This window comes from Rattus rattus, chromosome 1 (genome assembly GCF_011064425.1).
Source record: "Rattus rattus isolate New Zealand chromosome 1, Rrattus_CSIRO_v1, whole genome shotgun sequence".
NCBI classification, from domain to species: Eukaryota; Metazoa; Chordata; class Mammalia; order Rodentia; family Muridae; genus Rattus; species Rattus rattus.
Window position 1 is genome coordinate 93124498 of NC_046154.1, and position 11327 is coordinate 93135824.

At 43.6% G+C, this 11327-nt stretch overlaps 1 protein-coding gene across 3 annotated transcripts in view; it reads left to right on the forward strand.

Annotated features, from left to right (window-relative positions):
- The window catches only part of Lpar1 (lysophosphatidic acid receptor 1), a 70658-nt gene extending 59897 nt beyond the window's left edge, over positions 1-10761 (forward strand). For all 3 annotated transcript variants that reach the window (XM_032903633.1, XM_032903651.1, XM_032903643.1), the window contains exon 3: positions 8409-10761. In XM_032903633.1, the coding sequence (XP_032759524.1) occupies positions 8409-8710 (302 nt within the window). In that variant the 3' untranslated portion in view covers positions 8711-10761. The remainder of the gene's footprint in view (positions 1-8408) is intronic.
- Positions 10762-11327: the final 566 nt, after the last annotated feature.

Sequence of the window (11327 nt, forward strand, 5' to 3'; positions counted from 1 at the left end):
GAGTTTTGACTTCATCGTGGAAGGAATCCGGAAAGTAACGTCAGGGTTGGGGTTAGGTTGAGGAAGAGGTGGATAATCACTGGGACCAGGGTTAGGGGACGTGGCACACTGAAAGTCACTGAGAAGTCTGTATCCAGGAGTCTTGAAGTCAGTGCCATGTGACACTGCATCAGCAGACAGAGTGGAAGTACCATATCTGCAACACTCCATCCTTAACACGGTGTTCTGAGAGAAAACAGTTTTCAGCTTATGCAAACTTTCTAGAAAGAATGCAGCTGCATAGACTCTTGAAAACGGGGGAGGGAGAAGAGAAAAATTACATAATCCCCTGGACTGGTGACCAAGCGTTTATCCCATGGGCCTCTGGGAGACATCTCAGAGCTAGACAATAGCATTCCATACCTACACATCTGGTAACAACAATGTCTAGACTGTAGAGTGTTTCTTGAGGGCAACATTAGACATTGTATCATTCAAGTAGCAGAGACATGACTGGGCTGGGTCTTCCTGAGTTTCTGACCCTTCCTGCTTGTTGGTTCCTTAGACTCCATAGGCACTCCTATTAGCATTTATCAAGACAGGTTAGTTTATGCTGTCGTAATGAATGCATTTGTAATGTTTGATGCCCCCTTGTATGACCTGTAGCATCTCTTCAAAGACTTTACACATGGTAGCGTACCTTCCAGATGAAACATTGCAAAAAGACATGTATTTTTTTTTTATGTGTACGATTGTTTGCCTGTATGTATGCATTACATGTGCATGCCTGGTACCCACACAAGTCAGAGAAGTTCATCAGATTTCCTAGAACTGGAGTTACAGATGATTATAAGCTTATAATCACCATACGGGTGCTGAGAATTGAATCTAGGTCCTCTGCAAGAGCAGCAAGTGCTTTTAACCACTGAGCCATCTCTCCAGCTCCCAAACAAAATGTAACGGCCTTTTATTTTACTAGCTTCCCCCCCCCCTTGTTTGGAGTACTGGTTATTTGACTGAGACTTGCTTACTCTTTTGGAGAAGATATATTGAATGTCTATTGCACACCAAGTACCCTTCTACATGCTAGAGAGAAAGACATGAGAGTGAGGGAGTCCTTCTCCCATGAGGAGTACACTCATGTCCATAAGCAAGAAACATAAGCCAATAAATAAGATAATTTTGGACACACACAGGGACACGAGGATAGTGAAGTGGAGTAATGTGGTAGTGCCAGTGAGAGTGTAATGACCATTCCTCTCTGTTTCAGATTTCAGTGTGTTATTAATGCTCTTCACCGAAGATAATGGCAGCTTGAATGGCCAAGGACAGCCTTTGAGAGTAAATGGTATTTAATACTAAGCAGACATGAAGAGCCCCAGAGAGGGACTCCAGGTGAAGGACCTCTAAAAGCAAAGAGATTAAAAACAGCAGGTTGTGTGGGTGGAACCTCGTGAGTGAGTTGAAATTGATGGAGCCGAGAGGATGTGAAGAGGCAATGATGTGTAGGGCGTTATAGACCACAGTCGTGACTTCAAGCAAGAAGGCTTTGGAGGACTTTAAGTAGGAAAGTAACATATTGTGAGTTGTTGTTTAAGAAGTCGTTCTGGCCATGGTGTACCTGCTGAACCTTAGGGAAGGATCATGGAGGGAGAGGCATTGGTTAGGAGTCTGTTGCAGGAGGCATTGATCATTTAGCTGGGGTATTGACAGTGAGAAGTGGTTTCTATTGGCTGTTCAGCACAGCGAATTTCTTCCACAATAGAAGACACTAGCATATACACCGTGTTAATTGTTGTGTGTGTGTGTGTGTGTGTGTGTGTGTGTGTGTGTGTGTGTGTGTATTCCAGGGGTTAAGGTTTAGAGCCTGCATCCAGAGAATGTGTGGAATACTGCCGACTGCTGAGAAGAGTACACAGCACCAGAGGGAAGGGGTACTGAGACTCTCTTGAACAGAGGATAGGTTGCAGTGCTAGATCAGGCTAGAACTGGAGGACTGTGACCCTGATGTGGGAATGTTAAGAAGAGAACATAGTGACTGCTCTGCTCTGCTGTGGAGATCAGTGTGCTGTTAAGTCCCATGTAAGTGAGCTCTTGGGAGTGAGTTGTGGAAATACTGGGCCACATTACACAGTAGGTGAAATCATGAAACTCTAAGTGTCTGCCATTCATCATGGAAGAAGGGGATGTCAGGGCAGGCTAGCTAGCTGGGTGTATGCTGTAGCAAATAAGGAAGGCCCTGCCTCAAACAAGGTGGAAGGCAAGGACCAACACCTGAGATTATCCTCTGATAACCACACATGCGCTATAACATGGCTGTAACCATGAATGAGCACACGCACTCACAGACACACATGGACATATAGACACACGTGGACACACACACAAACATACACAAGGGTTACAAAATAGAAGTAGAAATGTTCAACATTAACTAGGTGGAATAAAATTGGAATTAAGATAGACGCTACAACATGGGGATGGAGAGATGGCTCAGCAGTTAAGGATTTATTTTGTTCTTACAGAGGGCCTGGTTTTGATTTCCAATACCCATGTTAGGCAGCTCACAACTGCCTGTGACACAAACTCCAGGGCTCAACACCTCTGGCTTCCAAAGGTCCTTACAAACATGGCATTCACTCACACAGACAAGCATATACATAATTAAAACTAAGACCTTTCTGTAAAAGATAGGCATAAGCATATGAATTATTTCCACCATATAGGGAAAACGATTTATGATAATCAAGGTTAGTCTTCCAGAAAAAGCTTCCGTCTCAAAAGGCTATCATAAACTGGGACTGGTGACATGGTGTGGATCCCAGATGCTCAGGAGGCTGGGCCAAAGGATTGCAAATTGAAGGCCCACCTGGTAACTTGGTAAGAATCACTCTCGAAATCATGTTAAAAGACATTGAGGATATATCTCACTTGTATAACATTTGCTTAGCATTCATGAGGCTCTGGGTTCAATCCCTACTGTTGCCTAGAAACACCCCAAATAGTTACATCATAATGACCTCATACAGTTACATCATTATGACCTCATACAGTTACATCATAATAACCTCATACAGTTACACCATAATGACCTCATTTAGTTACATCATAATGACCTCATATAGTTACATCATAATGAACCCTTAGCTAAAGGACAGATGAATAAGCTTTAGTCTATCTGTGGTTCACTACTAACCGAGCTTCCTTTAAGATCTGTTAGATAAGGATTGATGCAGCAGAATCAAAATGAACTTTCAGAAGTTTGACTGGATTCTGGGATACAACTGGCCTGCCTAGAGGGAATACACAAATGCAATGTCACTAGGGGAAAAGTAGTCTCTGAAATCCTGGTTTGAGAAATGAAAAGAATCAGGTGGAGGAGATGTTTTTTTTTTTTTTTTTTTTTTTTTTGTTTTTTTTTTTTTTGTTGCTTGGGACCGAACCCATGGCTTCCTAGGCAAGCGCTCTCCCACTGAGCTAAATCCCCAACCCCAGGTCGTGGAGATGTTAACTTGGGTTCAGGGCTGGTATAGAATTGACCTCCCTTGACTTATTCCAAACCTATGGAATTCCTGAGTATTTTTTGTGAAAACACAATTTTCTCAGCCCAGATTGGAACTGCTTTCTGCTCAGCTCATCAAGACTTTTGGGCTCTCTCCTTAGGGGTCTTCTCTGGCCACGGATGCCTATTCTTTTCTTTGTCTTTGGTTTCCTGTTCCATATAAAAGCAAAGAAGCAAAGATCACCCCATAGGAAATAGCCCTTCCAGAAAATTGGCTGATTCGGAAGCAGGCAGTGAGCACCGTGCAGCAGCTGGTGGGTTGTGTAGACCTGAGGGAATGTGTGGTCATGTGACTGTGCTCTGCTGCTGTGACCTCCTGTGGTTCCTCCCTGCCCCTTGCACCCACATTCCAGCACCTCTCCTTCCGTCTCTTCTGCAGGCACCAGGCCTCCCAGATTTTGTACAAGAAAGAATCAAGGCTTGTTCAAGGAAAGGCAACCCTTAGGCATGTTTTGACTCCATCTTCGCTGTGATCCTGACAAACCATGGGGAGCTTTCTACACACTGAGAGGCAAAGATCCCAGGACTCAACCTTTTAGGAGCCTAGCAGGGTACTGGATTGGCCTTTCATTGATGGAAATGGGGAGCAACGGTGAACAACCTCTTGCCCTACGCTGCTGCCCTGATTCAGGCTCTACTTATTCTTGTTCTAGAAACTAGAAATACACATATGCATGCACATACACATATGTGTCCATACAAACACATGGACATACATACACATTCACACAGACACACACTGACACAGACACATACACTCATACAGATACAGACATGCATACTCACATATACTTACACACATACACACTCACACACATCGTCACACACAGTCCACATACGCTCACATACAGTCACACACACTACACACACACACAGACACATACACTCACACACAGTCACACACACTACACACACACACACACACACTCATACACACAAAGAGACAGATACAATTCTATTTATGTCCATCATTCCTATCGTTCACTGACACTGATCTCTATCTTTGGTGGGAACCTGGCAGTTAAGGCCAGAGAGATTAAAATGGAGGTCATTATTTGTCATAAGCCTCATTTGCATTATTACGTGTGATAGAGGCGAGAACCAATGCTGGCTGGAGAGCGAATGTCTTAGCCAGATATAGTAGGTCTTCATGACCTTAGCCCTCGTATCTCCTGCACCCCTGGTTTTACAGTACGTGGCCACTCTGTGTTTTCTCGCGTTCATACTGTTGAATACCACTTTTCAGGTTTGTGCCTTGGTCTGAAGAGTCTGCCATCAGAAGTAGGCCAGAGGTAAACAGCACCAAAAGCTGTCTTCCCTCTGGAATTGTCTATTATTTTTATTTTTCGTCTACTAGAGTGTGGCACCAAGGAGCTGCAGAACCACGGGGAGCGGTGTCACTTCCTGGTGTGCCTTCCTTCCTTCTTCCTTCTCATCTCCGCTCTGAGTCCTGGGACTGTGTCAATCTGTGTAGTTAGTTCTGTAAATGCCAAGTCTCCGTGGTTCATATCATGCTTCCCTGCTCGTCCCTGCTAAGGATCCACCCCAGAGCCTGTGCACAAGTTTTCTCCTCTGTGACACCCCAGATGGAGTCGGGGCGTGGACAGTATAAAGAGAGCATCTGTGGGGTTGGAAGAAAGCTGTTGCTTTACAGATAGTGACGTGGGGGTTCGTTCAGCTCATCCACACATCTTACAAGTGCACATCCAACACTACAGTCTGGGTATGGCCTGTGACGCACCTCGGGAAGATGATAACTCCACTCAGAAGGAAATCAGGGACTTGAACAAACTTGATATCAGACTATGTATTCTCTACAATTTAGGAGAATGATCACCTTAAACTTTCCAGACCAACCCCCACCGCCAGCTCCTCTCCTGTAATATACTCTCGTCTTTGGTCAGTGTGATTCAGGACACAGCCCAGAAAGAGAAGGGAAAGGGGAGAGGAAAGGTCACTATGATCACTTTTGTCCCTCCCCTTCTCCCCCTCCCCTCACCTTCCCTCCCCCTCCCTCTCTTCTTTTCTTTTGCTCACTTGTTTGTTTTTGAGACAGGGTTTCTCTGTGTAGCCCAGGCTGTCCTCAAACTCACAGAGATCTCCTGTCTCTGCCTCCCAAGTGCTGGGATCAAAGATGTGTGCCACCACCACCCAGGCTAATATGATCAGTTTTCAATGTGGATTTCTGAGACTGTCTATTGTGTCACTAAGACATTTGATTGAATCATGAAGATTCTGAGACAGTGTGGTTGGCCCAATCACAGTTATAAAAACAGTTCCTTCCAGTGAAGAAGAAGGGAGAGGACTCCAAGTCCCTGCATGAAGTGTCCACATAGGTTAGCTTCGGTCAGACTGTGGCATTTCCCACTTCCTGTGGCCAAGTCTAACAGGGTGCTTTTTTCTTTCTTTTCTAAAAATGAAGTCCAAAGTCTCTTTTTTAAGGCCATCTCTTTTCTAAAAGGACCTTGCTCTTCTTGAATCTTTGCATTTTAAGAAATCATGAACAACCCATCACAGTATTTAGATCCTCTTCTGATCAAAGTCAAGCAGACTAAGCCCCTGCATGGGAATAAGGGTATTTCCTCTCTGTTGCCCACAGGGAGAAAGAGGTTGTTTTATTTAATGTATTATCTGTCTGTGCTTGTAGCCAGCCAAGCTCTGAACTTGAAATCAATGAGAGCTTTGATAAAGGAAAAGGGAAAAGGATTGGTTTCCCATTCATGACAAGTGTGTGTGTGTGTGTGTGTGTGTGTGTGTGTGTCTGTGTCTGTGTCTGTGTATGTCTTTGTATGTGTGGTATGTGTCTGTGTGTGTATGTCTTTGTGTGTGTGTGCGCGTGTGTGTATGTGTGTCTGTGTGTGTCTGGGTATGTGTGTGTATGTCTGTGTCTATGTATGTATGTGCGTGTCTGTGTATGTGTGTGTATGTATGTATGGATGTATGTGTGTGTGTATGTGTGTGTGTGTCTGTGTGTGTGTGTCTGTATATGTGTGTGTATCTGTATGTGTATATGTCTGTCTGTGTGTGTCTGTGTGTATGTCTGTGTGTGTCTGTGTGTGTCTGTGTGTGTGTGTGTTATGAGCAGATGAATGATGGGACTGTGCATTTTTCCATCCAAGCCTGTTCCACCCTGAGAATAATTTCTTTCCTGGCTTCTCAATGAATAAGGCATTATTTCTGAAACCCAAGAGGCATTCCTTTGATTTCCCTTCAACTTTCTGAGTGACTTTCAATAAAGGAAATTCAAGGTCTTGGAATGAAGGCTCTCTTAGCATTTTTATCGAGGGTCAGATAGTGCTGTGGCTATTATCTGCTGATATTTGGAATATTGTTTTCCCTCTCTGAGGAGTGTTGAAGGTATTGTATTTGTAAGAAAAACGAAGCACCTTGGATGGTCTTCAAAGTGAACAGCAGTCTAAAACCAATACACATTGGTGGTTCAGAACAAAGAGCTTTATGGGGTACTTTTCTTCTTGCTGTATTTGTATTTCCCTGCTGAACGGGTGCAAAGGGTGGGGGGGGGGGGGGGAGCTCACATTCAAAATCTCATTCCTTGATACTGGTCCAAGCTAAAGACTTGGTCGAGGCCAGCACCACTGTGTGCATCTGAAGATTCAAATGCATGCGTGGGCTCTCCCTGTTCACCCGCTGTCACTAGGTAGTGATGATCCAATGGGGGCCTCTTGGCTGAGGTGTAATGGCACACACTGCCCCACTGGATTGCTTCCTTCAGTAGAAGACCTCCAGCCCATGCTCGGTTAACATTGTCATCAACGTTAATTAATCATTTCACGGCTTACATGTTCCCTCAGACCCAGATGGAAATGGATCTCAGAAACTAAGTAAGAGGGGATATCTTTTTTCCATCTGTATCTCCAAACCAATTATAATTATAGAGAAATCTGAATAATTCTGTGTAGTTGTGGGCGAGAAAGCAGAGATTTGACCTAGGCTAGAGGACAACTGAAACATGAGATTTGGTAAGAAATGCTTGACTCTATAAGCTGCAAAGAGTGGAAGGACAGTGCAGTGCTTCAGGAGCGTGGGCGCCAGAGCCAGGCTCCAAAGGCAGAGAATCTTGTTTACCGCCTTCCAGGTTCCTGGTCTTTTAAGCAAGGTAGTTAATCTTTCTGGGTCTCAGTTTCTCTCTGTCTGTACGGTGGAGTTTGGGTTTTCCTGCTACATGTGCAGATTAGGTGACTTATCCTTTGTAAAATGTCCACAGGAACTGTGACTGTTGGGTCAAAAACTAAAGCGTCCATCATTGGCAGCTGACGCTTTATAGGCCACAGCTTGGAGTAACAATACCGTAGTTGGGGTTGTTAGCATGCACTGGGCGATTATTTTCTTAGCATCCATTTACAATTTATAACCCGCCCCAGGAGGTAAATAGACTATTTACCCAGGTCTATTTCTTTCAAATGAGGAAAGTGAGACAAAATTCAATTTTCCCAACCCACCACCCAGTTTCCTAAATGGCAAAGCGATGAGTTGTGCATTGATGGGCAGGAACCAGAATCTGCACCTTCGCTAAACATGGAAGGGTATGTCATTAATGTCTAACTCTTGGCCCCCAAACATCCATTACCTAATGCATTTTCTCATGGAGAATTTTTTTTAATCAAATTGAGTGGTCTGTTCAAAATGATGAATATTATCCATACATCCTCGGATTTAAGTAGGACTTGAGTCAACAGCATATTTTTAAGGTGACTATTGCTTTGATTTCAGAAGCGAAGTCTCCGGGATTGGTGGCTCTGGTCTCAGGGTTTGCAGAGACCTGAGATCCTCTCACTCTGGTCACACGCTTCATAATGATATTTATTTTTCTCCTTCTAACGCTCTGATCCCTCCGCTGTCGCCGTAGGTGCCTTTATTGTCTGCTGGACTCCGGGATTGGTCTTGCTATTGCTCGATGTGTGTTGCCCGCAGTGTGATGTCCTGGCCTATGAGAAGTTCTTCCTCCTCCTGGCCGAGTTCAACTCGGCTATGAACCCCATCATCTACTCCTACCGCGACAAAGAGATGAGCGCCACCTTCAGGCAGATCCTGTGTTGCCAGCGCAAGGAGAACCCCAACGGCCCCACGGAAGGCTCTGACCGCTCGGCCTCCTCCCTCAACCACACCATTCTGGCTGGAGTTCACAGCAATGACCACTCTGTGGTTTAGAAGGAAGCCAGCCGGCCTTTGTGGATCTGTGAACCCCACCCTACCCCCATTGCCAGGGCAAGGTGGGGCGCCAGAGGAGACGAAGACACTCCTGTACTTAACACTAACCAATGGCAGTATTTGTCCCTAGACCCAAGAGACTTAAGGATGAACTTGCTTGGTAGCCCCCATCTTCTCCTTTGGAAAAGAGAAGGGGACCGTCTTGCAGTGGAATTCAGAAACGGACTCTGGGGAGACTGTGTATGTAGCCTTCACTAACTAGACTTAAAAGATTTTATGTGGTTTGGCCTAAGCCAGAAAAAAAAACAAATCTTCCAAATCGAGTACACAATTCACACAGGCTTCCCCTTTAAAGAACAAACAACACATTGCATTTATTAATAAGTATGTATATGTCTGACAGCATGTTTGTGATCGAGAAGACTGCTAAACTGACATAGATGAATTTTTATCCACGATGGAGGAAAACTATAAATTAGAATGATTTTCATGTTTTGTTTAGAAAGCAAGCATGTGATGTGTGTATACAGTATGCCTTTCTTTAAAGATAAAAGGATACTATTTTAAATCTTCTAGGGAATAGAAGAGTCTAGTAAAAAAAAAAATCAGTATTCATTTAGGCTATGGAAGAAACGATATCCTAACCAATTACCTTTTAAGTAATGAGACATACATGAAAGGCAAAGGAATGTGAGCTTGTCACCCAAAGAGTGTGTACTCTGCAAACATTGGAGATGAAGTGCTGTAGCTTTGTCCCTGCACAGTGAGGATATCCAAGTTCGTTCTCGGTGCCAGAGCATCGGTGGGATTTGTTTTAAAGCCTGTGGTTTTCCAAGTTATAAAATAATACTTACTATAGAAAACTTGAAAATTGCAGAACTGTGTGAAAAAAGAAAAAAAAAAAAAGATTACCGATATTACAACCAGGAAGTCACCCTCTTTACCGGCTCACGAGTGTATGCCTATAGATATATATATTATATACCTTTTTTTTACATAATTGGGTTGATATTGTAAAATGTTTTGTAACTTTTTCTTTCAGAATTGCCAGGTTTTTCTATGGCATTTTTTTTTAAAAACAGTGTTAGCGGCTATATAATATTCCATTTAATGGATGCAGCCCCCATTTATTTAACCATTCCTGTATTGTTGGCTAGGTTTTTAATTTTTTTCATTATTATAATATTGGAAGAATCTTGTGTACATAAAGCGTTGCCAGTACCATTGATAATTTACTTAGGAGCTATTCCCATGAAGGACCTACTTTTTAAAATGTGAAATGTCCTCAAGTGTTTTCACTTTACAAAAAGGGATATTCTACTTTCAAACTGCAGGGGTGGCCGCGCTGACAAAAGCCCGGGAAACTACCTTTTTACAAAAGAAACACAGTGGCTACTTTAGTTGAGAATGAGTTCTTGACAAGATGTTTCCCAATAACCAAGATGCCCTAATGTAACTAGCAAATTTATTTTAGCGTTTTTTGAGGAAATGGTGATCCCTTTCTTGAATGTTGGGTAGAAGTAAACAAAGACATCAAACATCGAAATGAATCCAGCATTGCTGTTCCAAGTAGCCTTGGTGGGGCAGGTTAGCAGCTGGCTCCTGTGTGATCTCCAGTAATCAACCAATTAGTGCCCTATGTTCAGAGATGCCCAGTACAGTGTCCGGGCGACTCATGTGCCTATTGTCGTGCTATGAGGAGCAAGGAGGAAGAAGAATAGTCCTGAAGCAGGTGTGGGGAGGTCAGGAGGATATCTGTGAGAAGGAAGTCCTGCAGAGAGTGGCATTCTGGGGAGGAGGAAGGCAGGGTGTGGCTTGTGTCTGGGTAGAGGGTAGGCATGTGACGTGTGCCTGGTGGGAAAAATAAGTAGGTGGAGAGCCAGTTAGCAGGAAAAAGATTTTGCTCCACGTTTACCAAAATGCAAAGAAATTTATATTGGAAATGTGTGAAATGAACTTGGACTTTTATTGATGCCCTTTTTATGGGGGATGTAAGGACTTTGGATTGAAAAGCATACTAATTGAACCTTAATAAATCATTCTCAATCAGCGTTTGGCGATGTGAGTTTTCCGTTTTCGAGAAATTTGTAGTTTGTGCTGTGCTTTCTTCCCTCTCTGACCTTTCACAGTCTGAGGTGACCCAACAACTGTTCCTCTAGCTCAGACACTGGTTCCTGAGGCCCCCGACCCCTGTGAGATTCATGAGAGACATGTTACCTCAACAGAATGATCACCAGAGCAAGGTATTTTCAAGAGATTTTGATTATTTATTTAATTTGAATAAAATGTATGTAATATATAAGATAAAACAAAAACTAGCACATCAGAATTGGGCAGGAAAAGATCCTACAAGAAGGCACAAGAAACACAGACCAACTTGCTTACACACTCAAGGATTCCATAAAACCATTAAACTGGAAGCCACGATATATATGTAAAGGACCTGGTGCAGGCCCTTGCAGGCCCTGTGCATTCTGCCTCAGTCTCTGTGGGTTCATAGAAGATTTGATCGTGTTGGTTTAGAGAGCCTTGTTTTCTTGGTTGGTGCCCTCCATGCCCTCTGGTTCTTATACTCTTTCCACCTTCTCTTCTGCTGGGTTCCCTAATCCCCGAGGGG